This window comes from Drosophila innubila, chromosome X (genome assembly GCF_004354385.1).
Source record: "Drosophila innubila isolate TH190305 chromosome X, UK_Dinn_1.0, whole genome shotgun sequence".
NCBI lineage: Eukaryota > Metazoa > Arthropoda > Insecta > Diptera > Drosophilidae > Drosophila > Drosophila innubila.
In genome coordinates this window covers 18,261,358-18,279,598 of record NC_047626.1, presented here as the reverse complement: position 1 = coordinate 18,279,598, position 18,241 = coordinate 18,261,358, and the positions used below count along the sequence as shown (strand labels likewise).

Here is an 18,241-nt window from a genome sequence, read left to right as displayed (position 1 = left end):
TTTTGTTGATGTTTGTCGCAGCGAAACGACATGATAAACGAGTCAGCGTAAACGAGTTTAGTTGGCAAGTGATAAACCAAGAAAGAAGAAGAAAAAAGAGCTAAAATTGGCAACACTCAGGACACTGGCGATGGCAACATGGCAACACAGCACCGGGCTCAAAGTATGCCATAACATTTGGCTTTTTATGAATTTTCATAATTTGGCGCATTCTCTACAATGCGGGAGATGCGGGAGGGATATAAATACGAAACCGAGAATGAGTACGAGTTTCAGTATGTCTGGGAGGGAAGCTGCTTAGCATAAAAATGTCACAACAGCTGCATAAAAATTCTGCCAGGGATTTTGTTGGCATTGGCTGCCTTGTTTCTTGGTTTTATGCTGCACGCATATTACATATTTATATGTGAGTATGTGTATAATGGAGAGAGCTGTTTGTGTATGTGTCTGCGTCTGTGTTTGTGTGTCTGGGCGCGACTTTTGCCTATTTTATGAGCGCCATAAAAGTTTACTTAGTGGCCAAGCATGCAATGGCCAAAACCAAAAGGCGAAGGCGCTCCGAAAGCGAATAGCAACCACAAGAGCTGAAAGCCAAGCCAGCTCGCGTAAAAGCCATCAAATAATTTGTTTATGTTGCCAAATGCTACCAAGCAGCCAAGTTACAGCTCCCAGCCAAGGTTCTAGCCATTATTCATTTAATATACATTAAATTCGGGCTGCGACGCGATATGTGCAACGTGTAAACTAACTACAAGGACACATGGACGCAGCACGTGTTGCAGCTGCCAACCGGTTGCAACCGGTTGCAGCCGATTTAAAGCTGTTGAGCTAAAAGTGTTGCCTACTTTTGCGAGCATTTGCAGACGCCTTGCAAAAAGTGTTGCCTACTTTTACGGGCAGGCGCCATTTCGCAACGGGAAACGGAAGCCAGCTGGTAATCAGTTAGTTGCTGTGTGGGGGGGTGGAAGATAGGGAAGGGGAGAGGTATTCGAGCATCAGTATGACGAAGCGACCGACGAAACACGCCCACAAGTAAAAGCCCAACGACTACTAAACGACTTTCGCATACATTTTGTTATGCCAAAGACAAAGTTAATTGAACTTGCTGCCCTAATAGAGTAACATACACTAACTAAAAGAGCGAGCAAGTAAGAGAAAGAACATGAGCAACAGAGAGAGAGGGAGAGAAGAGGAAGACAGCACTTGAAGCTGTTGCTGTGATATCATATCAGGCGCGGAGGGCAATTAATTGACTTATTTATTAAGTTTATTGTGTGCGCCCTGCTCAACTGTGTGAGTGCCTGTGTGTGTGTGCGTATGTCTGTGTGTGTAAAAGTACCATCTTTCGTTGAAACAACTTTAGGGTTCTCTGCGCCAATTTTAATAGTCTCGGACGCCCCTGAAGGCGATGACGAGGGCAATGTCTGCTTATATATTATGTATGTATGTGTGTGTTGATATACATGTATATGTGTGTGTGTGTGCCACCGTGTGCATTGAGATTTTAGCACAAATTAGTTGTCATTAGCGTCGAGGGAAATTTTTTTTTTATGATGACTTTTTCTGCGCCCTTGCATCATATTTTACCTCTAAATGGGTTTTACTTGACTCGCTTTATATATGACTGTCTTTTGCATGTGTGTGTGTGTGAGTGTGTGTGTGTAGCGAAGGTCTATTCGTATTTGTTTTGGATATAATGAGAGCTTTGCATAAGCCTGATTTCGTTTACATGCTCTCGAGTTAAGTGAGCAAATTAGTCTTAATTAATGATGACACTCAGACGGAAGAATCAATCGGTCAAAGAATAGAAGAGAGAGTGAATTTCCTTTATTTTAAAAGGCATTCAATTTACTCTGCAACAAAATGGAATGTATTTGTCCCAAAATAAACATAGGCAACATAGATTTATTCGAGCATTTGTGACAATGTTTGTCTGTCCGGGTAAACACATAGATTTAAAAAACTATCAGAGTTAGCCTTTTGCAAAAGTGTTCATTTCTTTATCGCGAAATAAACAAAAATACATTTGAGATATGTTACTTCATAAATTTGTGCAGTACAAATTTCATACAAACAAAACATTTAATAGTCTGAACTTTATAAACTTTTATTTTAATTTGCTAGGCTAATTCTCAATGTATACAGTTTCAACGTAGCTCTAAAAAGATGGGCAAATTGAAAACCCTTATACCCGATAGTTTTAAACTATTTGGTATATTTCTATTGTTTCGACATCCATTTCAACGCTTAGAATCCATAAAAATGCCTCATTCTATGGGTTTGTAACAACACGCATCAGTTTTCAGCTAAACAGAAGACTGAAAAATCAAAAAAATCCCCCTGTATTATGAGAAGACCCTGGCTTGGATTAAATGCCACGACTCGCAGTAGGTTGTTGGGTCGAAAGATGGGTGCAAATTTAAAGGGTTGTTAATTATTTAAGTTGCGGATACCCCAAGCGAGGAGGAGCTTCATAGTGGTATTAAATTAGCTAAATAGCCCGGCATGGACTGGTGAAACCCTTGAACAGGATTTACGCAGTGAAGCCCACACACACACACACACACACTGCAACACTCGAGTTTTGCCACACAATTCGGTGGCATGTGGAATATGCGACCAGAGGAGATTGCGGTTCGGCGGAAACTACGCGCCTTAACTTAAACTCTGGCATGTGTGTGTGTGTGTGTGTGTTCGGTAACAGAAACGGAACCGGTAGCCGGTTGGGTTTAGGGTTGGGGGTCAGCGTCCTCGATCCCTTCGACCGTCAGCAACTGGCGATAATTTTGATGGCAGCCATTTAGCTGAGGTCCCCCTACAACAACAACAACAACAATTTCACTGGGTGAATTTTCATTTCTCTTTTCGTTCATTTTTTTTTTCATTTTGTTTTTGTTGTTGCAAAACCTCAAAACGTTGCCGGAAAAGCGAACGGCAAGGGAAAGGGGAAGGAGAAGCGCCACAGGAAGGGGCACAGCGGCTGCTGAGCGTGTGAGTGCTGAAAACTTTTGTCGGTGGCCAATTTGATGCTCTTGGATTATTTATTTGAATTGATGTGCGGCCTGTGACTGTGACTGAGGCTTGAACACAAGCTCTCACTCTGTTATGGAATCTGTCTGCCTGCCTGCCACGGATTTACTTATATACATTTTCTGGTCGCTCAACTAAAGTGGCTGCCATTTAAGCTCTCTGGTCTCTGGCACTTGAGCTGACGCTGACGCTGTGCTTGGTGCCCATCCTCATGGAATGACGCCTCCTTTGTGCACGCCACGTGCATTTGCCCAGTTTAACGCTCTGCTTGGCCAGCAAATACTCCGCATCTTCATCCACGTCTCGCTGCAGATACAGACGGCAAACAAACAGCTCTTTCCGATGCAGTTGCCCCAGCCATTGCATAAATAAACATCCGCAACATGAACAACTTCGATTCCAACTCCGACTTCGACTGCGTGTCTGGACTTGTATTGAGCTTTTTGGCAGCTCAGCTTGTTGTTTGTTTAGCCACTTGCAGCCGCCACTTGGCTTGGCCTCGAACCCTTAACCCCCATGCCACATGCCACATGCCCCATACAACGAGTGCAGCTGCCCAACAGGGACAATGACTGCTTCTACTGCGGATTGTTTACTTATAATCCATTGAAGTCAACCAAAAGTAAATTCAATTTGTGCAAAGTATCAAATTTATTAAAGCTAGTCATGTAAAAATAGATCTAAAACTCGATATTCACGTAAGCGATTTTAAAGTGCTTAAACTCAATAATTTTCTAATGATCTATTGAGTTGACTAAATCGATATTTATGAAAAATCGACAACTTACTGAATTTTGTTCATGTTAGTTATTTTTTTTTAAATTAGCGAAGCCTGAACACTCCTGATATAAATTACACAATATCTTTTAAGACTTTTAAAATTTTAAAATCAGAAATAAAAGTCTTTACAGACTTTTAAATTATTCATCAAAAAAGACTTGAAAGACTTACTAAAGACTAATAAAATAAAAATCAAAAATAATGATTAATTTTAATTTATATTTTTTTAAATAAAAATAACTATTAATTTGTATTTATAAAATAAAAGTCTTAAAATAACCATTAAAAGTGACTTTTTTGGATATTCCTCATAACAGTTATGGTCCCTGATATAAATATAATCTTATTTATATTATAATATGTATTTTTCGTTTTATTTAAATATTTATTTCGTTTGAGTAATATTTGAAATGCTAAAGTCGTTTTAAGTCATTGACCACATTTTAGCTTGGATTACTGCTCATTCTGGTTGCTCGAATTGGGCGTTATCCTTAGAACTCGTTTGGTTTGTTGGAGCACTTTAAGTTGAGCTGTCAGGCATTTGCTGGCAAAACCCTCTAAATGGCCATTTAAATTAAAAAACTTTCGAGCTCAACAAGCTCTACTTGCAGTTAGCACTTAGCAGCTCTCTCTCCCTCTCTCTCTCGCCCTCTCTTTCATTCTGTGCCCCTACTAGAAACCGAAGCAGTTGCCACAACCACAATGCCGTAGACCGAGTTGAAGCTGAAGCTCGAGCTGATGCTGATGCTGATGAGGATGCTGAAGCTGAAGCTAAAGCTAAAGCGACTGTCAGCGGCAGAGCTGAAGCTCTAAACTAAACAAGTTGCAGCTGGAAAACTCTCTTATTTTTATTGCTTGGCACATGAAACAGTTTTTTACAGTTTTTTGCAGTTTTCTACAGTTTGGCAGCTCCACTCGACCCAACTCGACTCAACTCGAATGTTTCGTCATGCCCTCAAAAAAAAAAAAAAAAACGCCCACCTGCACACGTCGAAAGTTTATTCGTTTTTCAATCTAATGCGTAAATGGTTTCTGTCAAGTTTCGGTACGTAAAATAAATGAATATTTAATTGCACTAAAAAAAAATACATGAAATAATGATTCTATGGAAAGTAAACTTTACAAATCAATAACTTATTATAAAACAGAACAAAGAGCTCCAACATTTGTCAGATGTGGAGTAAACTCTTGTAGATAATTTTAGGTGAAATCCCATACACGATTAATGCTTTTTTATATTTTTTTTATCTAGGTTATTTTCGAGTATTTATTGTAATTCAAAGTATTTGCTGTGCCAAATCCAACAAAACTTTTTGACAGTATATTATATTATATTTTTATTATATTATATTTCAATCTTACGATGTTTTGAAATCAATTCGGTGGATTTTTAACATAACAACTCATTTGGAAAATGATTTCTTGACATAGTCATGGAGATGTCGACAAAGATGACTGAATTTATTATAACAAACTTAAACTTAAAGACTGTTTCAGAATCTGAAACAACTCGACTGTTGGTGCTGATTAGGAACATATATATAATTTATTATGATGCAAAATTGAGTTGACCTCGACCCTTCAGTTGCCATTGGCCAGATATCCAGTTGTCCTCTTGGCCACTTAGCTGCTTGGATTCCAGTGAACCTGCTTAGCTGCCTGCTTATATTAAACAAATCCAATTCAATAATTTCGGCTCATGCATAGTAAAAATGCCACGGCCAACAACAGACGGCTTTGAAGAGGGTCAAAGGGCGGTCGAAAGGAGAAAAATTGGAATGAGAAACGGAGCTGGAGCTGGAGTTGGTGATGCGACACTTGCCTGTCACTACCAGGCTCCAAAGCGACTATTTTTATCAAAATATTTTTCGATTTCTTTTTGTTCTGCACCAAATGCTGACTAAGTGTCGCTGCCGCTGCCGCAGTCGCAGTCGACGTCACTGCCCGCGTTGCCGTCTGTGCACCCTTTATGCTTTCATTGGAGCGCAAATAAATAAATTAAAAGCGCCAACTGCCAAAAAAATAAAATATAAAAAAGAAGATATGAAAATATTTGGCTTTATGTTGGCGGACACTTGTGGCGGTTTGCTGTGAACGCCACAGGACGCACAGAGTCACGCATTTTTATCCCCCGACCAGGATTAGGGTCAACGTGTGTAAGTATGCGCATGTGTGTGTGAGTTTCAGCAATCAGTATATTTCTTTAAATATAGATACATAACCATACATACTTAAAACAATTGTGACAGGTGCTATGCTAATTTTAATGGACTCCACTTTGGTAAGTGCGTTTTATCGATCTTGGATACAAACCAACATTTCACTTGTCACACTGTGGCATTTACAAAGAGCCAATGGCCAAGTTGCAGCTTAAATGCTGTGCAAGTTGCATGCAACCTCAGCAACAACCTCAACAGACGTTTACAAAAGCAATTAAGAGCGTCCAACACGTGTAAAGTGCACACAAAGGGGGAGGGAGAGAGAGAGAGAGAGAGAGAGAGAGAGTGAGAGAGAACGTTACACTTTTGATATGATTATAGCAATGAAAAAGAACTGAACTTCAGGCGAAGAATACTTTGACTTTTGGAGCATCCATGGCGACGGCTCGTGCCTCGTGCCCCAGTTGCAATGCCCCATTTGTGAGATGATGAATTGGAGTGGTGGCAGGGAGAGAAAGGGGAAGGGGGAGGGGGAGTGTTCGCATGTCCTTAGCTTGCCTCGACTGTGCCCCGCATGTTGCACGCCTTTACACTGTCAATGGGGCACTTGAATGTCAACAAAAGCTTTCAACTGACATATACAACCACTTAAAATAGAAAGGCACTGCCCCAACACACACACACACACACACACAAACACACACACATACTGTGTATGTGTGTCTATGTGTATTTGTTTTAGCCGCGAGTTAAAACGAGCCAAGCTTCCAGTCAGTCGGCACCACATTGCGTATGAGTAACATGTACGAATAGACAAGGGACCTAAGCCCAGTTGCAGGCTCAGTTTGCTGTCTGTTTGTCTATTTGTTGGTTTGCTTGTTTGTTTGACTATCTGTGTGTCATAAGCACTGCGCTCTACAATAATTCTTTTTTGTTGGCCAAGTCGCCAGCTTCGGTTCGTCTCTTGTTGCTATCTGAGTCCCAGTCTCCGGCTGCGGTTCAACGTTTCTGATCCGCCCACAGCAGTTGCAGCGCAACACAACACAACACAACACACTCACTCATTTTTATGAGTTAAGTGCTATCCACAATGCCGACACACACACACAGAGAGAGAGAGAGGGAGCGAGAGAGGGCGAGAGTATACCCAAACGTTGCCCATCTTCATTCAGTTGGATCTCCCTCTCCAATTGAGAGTCACCCAATGCCCACTTATTGTGCTGTTGTTGACGCAAATCCTCTTAACTAAATCAATTTTCATTTGTGTTTACGTGTGTGCCTGCGTATGTGTCTTTATGTGTGTGTGCGTGTGTTTGTGCGTGTGTGTTTGTCAGATGAATGTTGTTGGGAGTATCCTTACAAACACAAATGCCCATGGACTTGGCCCAGGCTAAATAATTGTGCTTGTATTTTGGATCGGATTTCTTCATGCCGTTTGCTGGCGCGCTTAAAAGTATGCTATCATTTTTATATTTTCTCTCATTTCTTTCTATGTGTTTCGCTTTTCCCTCGAAACACTCGGCAAAAGCTGTGTGACTAGAAATTGTTTGCACTGAATTTTAGTTATGACACAATTAAATAAAATTTGACTAAAGTCAAATTCAACACTCAGATTTACAGCCAAACAAGGACAGAAAAGGAAGAGAGTGAGAGTGAGAGGGGGTGGGGAGTGGCACGGTGAGTAATCAAATCTACTTGGAGCTAAGTTACAAATACAGATTTCTTCGGGGCCATTAAAAATACCACTGCAAATTCTATAATTTCTTTATAAAATTAAATTATAAAATTTACTACTATTTATTGCTATTTGCATTAAATGGGACATCAGTAAAGTTTATATTTGACTCTAAATAAATTGCTTGTTTATTTTAGCATATAAAAAAAAATTTGATTAGATTAAGTAAATTGTAAAGCTTGTTAAGTCATTAAATTCTTCTCTAAACCAGATTAATTAATAAATTTATATACTTAATAACTATGACAAAATTTTCATGAAAGTATGCGTTAAATTGAGTTAAAATATTTCATTTAATTATAACCTTGTGTCTCTCTGCATTGTTAACTTTTGAGAAATTGCATTTTTTATTAATAAGCATTCATAATATAATAAATTTAAAAAAAATATTATAATAAATTTCCTATTTTGTCTTTTAAAAAGCCAAGTTTAAAAACAGTCACAGAAAATGTGATAATAAATTTCGGATATTTTACTTCAAAGGAATAATTTATAGAAAAAAAACTTTTTTTATCCAGTTGGATGTGAAAAAAAATTTGGTATGGATTTCTGTGATACCCGTAATTAAGTATATTAAATTTCATATTTCTTCACCTTCAGTCTCTTTTATTATCTCTGACAATAATTTTATACAAATTGAATTAATCAGCCTTTAATATTAAATTATGTCACTAATTTGATCGATATCATAGCCATATACCAATATGTACATGAGTGTGCGCGTGTGTATATTTGTAGTGTGTATTGGCCGAACATAATAGGCTGTGTCATGCCCTGGGCAATTTGAAACAACTGCATGCAACACAACAACAGCAACGACACTTGCACATGTGTGCGTGTGCGTGTGAATGTTTGTAAGTGTAAGTTGACATGTTCAGCACGGCGCAGCTGCTGAAACAGTTCATCAGTAATGCCTGCCAGCAATGTTCTTCCAATGTTCTGTGAGTGTTCTCTCGATGTTTCCGCCACTTGTTGTTCTTGTTGTTCTTGTTGTTAAATGCTATAATTGATACAGTGCTCTGCACCTGACACGCCGGCAAGACTCCATGCCTACATACATATATATATACGTGATGTGTGAATGTATGTATGCATGTATATTTGTGACAGTCAGTCTGCCTGTTTTGTGTGTGTGCAGAGCTTAATTAGCACCTGACACATGCACATAGAAACAAGTGCAAAGCTGTCGCCTCGTCCGATTGGAAGGTGAAGCGCATTTAATGACAAGTTAATTTGCCACTGTACACGTATGCATGTGTGTGTAGGTGTATCTGGTCGCCCGTCTGGTATTAGAAAATCAACAAGCAGCAGTCGGAGGTCGTTTGAAAGGCAGCGGCGGGTGACTGTCAATTTAATGATCAAAATGAAATTAAATGAGCTGTCATTGCCGTTAACTGAAACACTGTGTCTTCTGTATGTGTGTATGTATGCATGTGTGTGTGTGTGTGAATTCTCCTTAGGTTGTCCTTAAACATTCGTGGTTTGCCAATATCAACCAGCATTAATGCAAAATATGCTATTTAAGTGATGTAACATATTACGTATACGCAAAATGCAATTCTTAAGGCATGCAATTAAAGCTGATGAAGGAGTCTTTAAATATACAAATGATAGAGCAATTACAATTAATAATATACTTGCTATATTTCTGTATCTCTTACTTTCCCTCTCTTTAAATTCTTCATTCTCTCACTTGGGCAATTCAATTATTATTGCTTATACGCCATGTGATTCCTTAAGGGAGCTCAATTAAGATATATTGCTGAGGAATTAGTATTCTTGTCCTTTGGCTCTATTTTTTCATTTTCCTCACTCTCTATTTTAGGAAAATATCAATTAAGCAATCAAGTGCTGATCAATTACATACGCAACAATTTTCTTTCTCTTTTTTTTTAATAAATAATCTTTAAGTTTAATTTCAAAGTTGATTTTGTTAATATTGCGGTCAGGACTTTTTAGTCAAGCCATTCCTTCATCAGAATGCCAAATGCAATTTAGCAAACGTTTGAATAATATACGGACTTTTTGCAAACTTAAATTTTTTTTTTGGTTTGCATTTAACAAGTTTGCACATTAATTATTGTCAACAGGCAGCCAATTGTTAGAAACTGGAGCTGCTTGCTCATGGAGGGAATGAGCAGCTTGCATTTCTATACCCATTTGCCAGTCAGAGTCCATCTGTCAGTTGGCGTGCGGCTTTTGTTAATTTCATTTGACTTTCGAGCATTTTAATTACGCCGGACGACAGTTAGCTTTTTACGCCTGCAACAACTGTTGGGGTTTAAAATTGCAATTGCAATTCGTAATATACATATATATTTTTCATTTCCAGTTTTTATAGCTACACTCGAGCGGAGACACTCGTTAAATAAACACACAATTAATTGTGGGTAACATGACAAACGCTGAATTGCTGTCAATGTCAATGTCACAAAAACTACCAGCAATTATGCAATTCCACTGTATGCTGATTTAAATGTGCATAAATATTACAATAACCGTATATGATATTTCGTATCGCTTTACTGTTGACAGCTCACCGAACACCGAATATCGTGCAACAAACACCAAAACATTCAGCATCTCAACGCGTTTTTCATTTAATGAATTTTGCTATGAAATTTGTTTTTATTTGGTTTTTTTGATTTTGTTTACCACACACATCAAATTTTCCAAATTCCACTTTTATGTTCATTTAACATGACTTTAAAAACATAAAAAAAATCGTTAGAATGTTCACAAGATGCTAAAAAATAAACGAGTTTAATTTAAATGTATCTTTAAAATAACTAAGTTACATTGCTCTCTATTAAATTTAACTACACTTTAACTTGACAAGACTGATGAAGAATATATGTATATAGTTTATGTAAAACATTTAGTACATTGCCACTTTGTTTGTTGTTTTTGTACATTTTTGTAACTGGGCTACAAATTATTTATGTATTTTGGTTAAACAAACCGAAGAGTTTAGGGTACAAAACGTTGGCACAAATTTATTAGCCTAAATTGCCGGTGTGCTCCGACCTTAGTCAACAATTTTTCAATTCGAATCACCTTAGACGTGAGGAGCACAATCGCAATCGCAATCGGAATCGCAATCGCAATCGCAATCGATTCTGTCGGCATTCTGAAGAGCCCGACACGCTCTCCATTAATATGAGAGAATTGGTAGACAATTCTCAACAGAGTTATTTGGAAGCTAAGGGGTGGCGAGGGGGACTCGAGACTCGGATACAGAAGAATGTGACAGACTTTAAGGCTGGGAAGTAGTCAGTCAGTCAATCGAACAATCAATCATATGGAATGACAGCTACGTTCTCTCAAGTCAAAGGAAATAAGTCTACCTTAGCTTCCCTTCAATTTTCTCTCTTGCAAGCTCTCTCTGTCTCACTCTCTCTCTCTCTCTCTCTCTCTCTCTCTTTCTTTTCACCATCTTGGTTTTTGCGCACACATGCACATTGATTTATATGCTTGGGCCGCCAAAAATTGAATGTTATTGCTTCAATGGCCGCAATTTAGTAAAGAGCCCTGCCTTGGCTTGGTTTGCCACGCCCCCAGTTCCAAGCAGGGCTACACAAACAATATCCACTTTCTTAAATCGTCCTGTTGTTATTTATGAGCTTGTTTATTTATTAGATGGCCCCCAGACACTTGATAAAATTAAACGCAAATGGCCGGCAATTTTGCATTTGGCATTTTGATTTTGACCCCGACGCACTCCCTCAACCTCCCGCAAGCATCCCTTCAGCCCGTTCCGCCCCTATAAATGGGCAGTCATATATCTTAAAGCTGAAAGCAGCTAACAGACTACACTGATAAAAAAAACGTTCTAAAATCAAGATTTTGGTCTCAGAACTAAGATTTTTGGTCTAAAAAATGCGTCGAGAACATCAAATTCTTGAATTAAGAGAACACATCTTGATTTTAAGAACATTTTAAATAAGACCAAGTTCTTACTTTAAGAATAAATGTTCTTAAAATTAAAATCAAAAAATAAAATAAATGCAAATTATTTTTATATTTATATTTTTTTCATTTTTAAATTTTGATTTATTTATATTTAATTCTGTTTTAGTAATTTTATAAATGTTATTTTAATTTGTTACGAGGGGGATTCGAACCGCCGCCTACTGCTTCACAACTGAAGCGGCCTCTGTAACCAGAGCGCCACGGTGCCATCATTTGTTTGATACGAAATAGTACCTATTTATACTTTCCTAACAATTTAAGATTTTTATTCTTATATTAAGATTTTTAGATTTTTTAGATTAATAATCTTAGTTTTAGTAATTTGGTCTTAAAATAATCTTATTTTAAGAACAAAATATTTAAGATGAATGTTCTTGATTTTAGAACTTGGTCTTTTTTTTCAGTGTACTTACCAGAAAATAAACAGCAAATGGCATTACAACTACGGCGACCAGCAGATCGGCTATCGCTAATGACACTATAAAATAATTCGTAACTGTTTGCAACGACCGCTCACGACAGACGGAGAGGATGACGAGAATGTTGCCGAATAGAGTTAGGATTGGAAACAGTATCAATATCAGCGCCCAGTAATTGTGGTCCACTAAAAATACAAAGCACAATAATCAGAATCATAAATATTGTTTTATTCAAGGAAAGTAATTAAAAAATTAAATATAAATTATTTTTGAAATTTTTTCATTTGATATTCAATTGAAAAAAGCTAAAATTTTATAATTCCAACATTTTTGTTTTATTTTAATCAGAAAGAAGACATATATTTGTATGATAAGAATTTAACGTTAAAGTTTATCCTGTTTTCATTCTTTCCCAATTTATTCAGTTCATTATTTATTTAAGATTTTTAACTTATTTAGCTCATAACTTTAAAAATGAATACAAAATATGTTGGTACTCCAAAAAGTATGCCTTGTAAAATATTTAATTAAATATCTTGGAAATTTGAAAATACTCTGAATTTATTTTAAAACTTTAAGACATAAGTTCGATAAATCGAATGAAAATATTTCACGAAAAAAAAAACAAATAAATAATTTTGTGATGACTAACCCAATTGGTAATACATATATAATAAGAAAACAATTCTATTAAAGACGAATAAAAGGCGCTTTAAAGACTCACCCATTCGGAGTTCAGGACAGGATTCCGTTGTTAAATTGAACGTTCCGTTCGTGCAATTGGTTCGATAGTTTTCAATGTACAGATTCGTCAGGTTTTGATCCAGGAAAACGCTGCTGGCCGTTGTCGTGCCGATTGTTGGGCCCGAAACCGTGCTGCCGTTATAGTTGGGGAAATAATCGTTAAAGTTCTCAAGCAGCAGCATAAATGAGCTGCCACCCGTGCCTGTACCAGCACTTGTTCCAGCAACGGCACCAGCACCGGCACCAGCACCCGTTCCAGCACCAGCACCTGCACCTGCACCACCGATACCACCACTTGCCGCACTCGTACCCTGAGCTGCCGCACCGCTCAACCAGAGGGCATCAGCATCGTAGCTGGATGTGACTGTCGTTCGATTTGTTATTCTCGTTGCTGTGCGCTGCAGGAGTTCATTGGTGGCATCCACTTCGGCATCCAGAGAGCCGCCGTTGAAGCCACCGAGGATGCCGTAGTCCGCTTCACTATCGCCGACATTTTCGAGAGCGCTCTCCTCCGCACTGTCAATCAGCGCAATGTCCTGCGCATCCTGCGATGACTCCCCATTCAGTTGCTGCTCCACAAAGTTGCGCAACGCATAGAGACCACCGCCATCGGCATCGGCATTGGCATCACTGCCATTGCCAGTGCTGCCACCCAGGCTGCTGGACAACGTCGTGTTCTGCATCTCGGCCATGTCCATGTCCAGCGTCAGCCAGCTGACAGTCTCATTGGAATGACCGCCACTGTCGCTGCCAACGGATATTGGTGTTGTGCCGCCGCCGCCGCCGCTCAGCGTCTGATTGTTGTTGCCAGCGACGCCACTCAGCAGCCATTCGCTAATGTCATCGATCAACGCATAGCCGGCCTCTTCCGCCGCCTGCGTCTCGTCCAGCGCGCTGGCGACCTCATCGTACAGGGACAAGTAGCTGGCGGGCGTCGAGGAGCCGACGACGCCGACACTCTCACTACTTTCCCCGTTCCCGTTCCCGTCTCCGTTCCCATTCACATTCAACTCGGTTGTGCGATTCTGCAAATGGCCGAGCAACTTCTCGGCCAACGTTGTTGTTGTCGCCTTCACAATTGTTGCTCCGGTTGTTGTTGCTGCGGTTGCTACTGTTGCTGCTGCTGTGGTTGTTGTTGCTGGCACTGCCACTGCGGTGGGGGCTGCCACCGCAGCCATGTTGCTGTTGCCTTTGCCGTCACCGTCACCGTCACTGTCACCCTTGCCGACCACGCCCACTAGTGCGGCTGTGCCAGGGGCGTTATGCACGCCGCACGCTGCGCGCCAAGGCAAAGCTTCCACTGCATGTCGCTGCAAGTCTCACTGCAATTAGAGAAGAAGAAGAAAAGCAACACTTCATTTATAAAGTTGCATATACTTTATACATATTCATAGTATGTTCAATACATGACAAAGTATCGAACCGAGACTAATATCGGCTTCAGTTACGGTTTCGATTATGTTCGCACTTCAGTTTTCGGTTGTAAGTTAAGCAAAATCTTGTATATATATTGGTTTTTTGTAGTGAAGTAAAAGTACATCGATATATCGACAGATCGATTTCGGCGGAAGCGATTATCGATTAATTCAACTTGATAATTTTGTTGATAATCTATCGAGCTGGTTAAATCGATATACATGACAATTAGACAGCTCACTTGGGATTGTTCATCGTAGTCAATTTGCAGAATTTTGTATTCAAATCCAAAATGAATAATAAAGTTTGAATCAGACTTTACAAACAATTTTCTGGTGAATCAGTTTGCTTTTTATTTTTTATTATTTTTTGACATTATTTCAAATATCATTTTATATTGATATCGTTATTTGCAGATTGCAGTTTAAATATATTTTATCAACAGTTATTTTACGCCTTATAATGTTTTAAAGCTCTTAAACTACGAAGGAAAAATATTTGAGTTGAATACCATTGATATATAATTGCATTGAAAGGTATATATGTATATATATTGAAACATAAATTTGATTAAAATACTTTTTATAGAGACAGATACAGAACCTTGGTAGTCATTTTGAATTGTCTACATTAAATTTGTTGTAAATTTTGTAATTAATTTGAATTCATGTGCTAAATGGATTACTGTGAACTATTTATTTAAAATATTAAAAAGATTTGCAGAAAATGCAAGTGACACAGCTGGAGGCGCAGTTTCCCTTGTGCCGAAGTGTAATTGAAATTGCATTTAAATGGCAGCACACACACACACATATATATATATATATGTTATATACATATAAATATATACATGCGTACATACGTGTACTTGCTCTAATTGTCGTTTCCTTTTGCGCCAATGCAATTATCTATCCAACTGTGTACATTGCCGACCCCCGCACGTTTAATTAACTCTTTAATCAATTTATTGCCAATTATTCTACAAAAAGCGCCAGTGAAAATTGTGTAATTTAATTAAGTTAGCAAAAGGTTTTTGTGTGTCACTTTTCCAGCTTTCAACTGGCCTCCTTCTCCTCCTTCTCCTCCTCAGCCATGCTCGGGAAATCGGAAAACTCCTCAGGTTGGGAGCCCAGCATCGTCTCCTTTTGCTTTGGCCTGCCCAACTATGAGTCCTTCTTCATCGTCCTTTCGTTGTCTTTAGCTTCCACTTCATCCTGCTGCTACATTTTGCAATTTTCACTTTTGTATTTACCAATTGGCGCTGATTAAAGCCGTCTTAGTCATTGGCCCATAATTAAAAGATGGTTCGCTTTGTCCTAATGAGAGCTGCCGTTGTCTAAGCACCTAATAGAAATGTGACTTCTATTGGGCCAGCTCTCAATCTGTTGCCTCTTCCAGCACTATAGTTAAAAGTCAGCCGAAACCCTGAGTCACTGAGTTCCAGCAAGTTTAGCAAGTCAAGCTTAACACCTCCAGCAAATGGAGCAAACCTAATAGCCCTCTTCAATTACTTGTCCCCCTCCCATAGAGACAAACGTGCCACCCTGCATTTTATGGCTGTAGTCACTTAGGTGTGTGTGAAAGGAAAATCGATTATTCCTATGCGTTCGATACATTCAACTATCGATGATTTCTTTACACTCGTCTCAAATTATTGCACTTGAAAGAACGTTTTTAGCTATCGAAATTCATTACAAGAATTTGCATTGTGATTGTTATAAGTAATATAAACTATGTATGCTTAAAGTACAGATATTGAAGTAACGTATCGTATACAGAGAAGAAAAATATTCTGATATCATATAACAAAGTCTAAATTTAACAATTATACATGTCAAAATCTAGAATTTTTTACTTGAACTTTAAAATTCTTTATTTTTTTAATTTAAATAAATGTATGTATGTTGTTTGCATATTAATTGTATCTGTTCATTTTTTAGCTGTTCGCTGAAGATGTTACTTAGATGAATGCAGGGATCGCACATAAGAGTTATATTAAATGTAAATTAATAAATTATTTTTAATATTTATTTTTTTTTATTTTAAAAGATGAAGAGAAACTTTAATTTTTTGATTTTTAATAATATAAATTGAAAGTAAGAGTTACATATGTCATATTCATTAAATAAAAATTAAAAATTAATATAAGTTTTATGAATTAATGTTAATAATTAATAAATCTCTTATTTGCAAGCTCTGGAATCAATTGACAATTGACAATACCTAGTCTGTAGACTCTGACGCTGCTCTTTGGGGTGAGTGTCAACATGATTCATCAAATGTGCGCATAAGGCGATCGTAAGCGTGTCGTAGTGTGCGTGCTGACTACACATACATCCATAACTACACATGTACACAGTACGTGTGTGTGTGTTTGTATTAGTGCTTGTAGTGCTGCCGTCTTGTGATTGTGATACGCATTCAGATGCCAAGAGATGGATACAGTTACCGCAGAGACGTGCCACATTAAAATCCGTGCCAGATGGAAGGCCCCTCCGTCCCTGCGCCAACCCCTGGGATTCCCCGAAACGAAAAAGAAGTGAGCAAATTGTTGGCACTAATGAAATTTTGGCGCAATACGCAAACAAGCAGCAAGAAAAGAAGAAAAAAGAAAACAAAGCAAAGTTGAACGAAAGTAGCAATGGATAGTTAAGCAAATGGAAAAAGGAAAGAGAGAGGTAGAGGTAGAGGTAGAGAGAGAGAGAGAGAGAGAGAGAGAGAGAGAGAGAAGTGTGTGTGTGTGTGTGTGTGCGTTTTGGTTGCCTTTTTCATTAATTACAGCAGTGGCAAGTGCCAAGTGGCAAGTGGCAAGTGGCAACAAGAGGAACAGAAATCGACTTTGCCGTGGACTCAAGTTGAAACTGAACTAAACTCAAGTTGTGTAATTAATTTCACTTTCGCTTGAGCGATGCTTTTGAATATGCGACGACCGCACGCAATACAGCAACAACAACAATAGCAGCAATACTGCGAATCGTGAGCCTAAAACGCAAGTTCAAATAGCGACTGGTAACAAAGGGAGAGAGGAGAGAGAGAGAGAGAGAGAGCGAGAGGTGCGACTACTTAATGCCAAGCAACCTCAGCTCTAGCTTAGCCATCTAGGGTGAGAGTGAGTGTGTCATTTCCTGTTGCTTTCACTCCATCCACATTTCCCCTACCACACACTCCAACCATCCCCTCAACTTCCTTACCCTGACATAGAACCCGTCCAGAAACAGATACAGATGCAGAACCAGATCGAGCAGGCCGACAACAAAGCTAAATGGCATGCGACCACATAATTTGGACTTGTTTGTTGCTGCCTGGAATTGCTTTGTCTCCGCCATACTAATCAGCCTTGTTGCCATACTAATGGCATTATGATGGAACTGCCTTCATTCGTTGGCACTGTCAACTCCTCCAAATCTCTGACATATTCATTCCAGCCCCCATTTTCCCATTCCCCCAGTCTCACGAAAACAAACGAGAGAGAGAGAGTCACGACGACAGTAATCAAGCGCTTTCTCTTTTTCATACTCATTCGCACACACACACACGCTCCCAAGTTGGTACTGAAGACAAAAATTTAGGAAAATATTTTGAAAAAAAATCATCGAATATTTTTTAAGCTGCTCTTATAGTTGTTAACTTGAAATCAAATGTATTCTGAAATGGAACTCATTTTGTACTTGTATATATCAAAAAAATATAATATATAAATTTAAAACTTTTATAAATACTAAATTTTAATAAAATAAAGTATTTGTAGCACAATGATGAAATTATTGTTAGAAATTGTGTGGAATACTATATTTCATTCAATTAATAAGCAAACAAAACAAAAACATTCAATCAAATTGAACAAAACTGAATACTCTCGATTGCTCTATGCGATAATTCTATACTAATTTTTTAACAGAATTACAGAATAAATAACTAGCTGCTTGGTCTACTGAATGTATGCAAAATGTGTGGAATTTAAAAGGCGTATACATATAAAACAGGAA

The 18,241-nt window shown here is 38.4% G+C and overlaps 1 protein-coding gene across 1 annotated transcript in view; it reads right to left on the bottom strand.

Annotated features, from left to right (window-relative positions):
• Nucleotides 1-18,241, bottom strand: part of LOC117793375 (dopamine D2-like receptor) — a 69,144-nt gene that overhangs the window by 14,838 nt on the left and 36,065 nt on the right. Inside the window, exons 3-6 of the mRNA XM_034633680.1 lie at nucleotides 13,545-14,161; nucleotides 13,108-13,499; nucleotides 12,820-13,041; nucleotides 12,090-12,280 (exon numbers count right to left, since the gene is read on the bottom strand). Of these exons, the coding sequence (XP_034489571.1) occupies nucleotides 12,090-12,280; nucleotides 12,820-13,041; nucleotides 13,108-13,499; nucleotides 13,545-14,017 (1,278 nt within the window). The 5' untranslated portion in view covers nucleotides 14,018-14,161. The remainder of the gene's footprint in view (nucleotides 1-12,089; nucleotides 12,281-12,819; nucleotides 13,042-13,107; nucleotides 13,500-13,544; nucleotides 14,162-18,241) is intronic.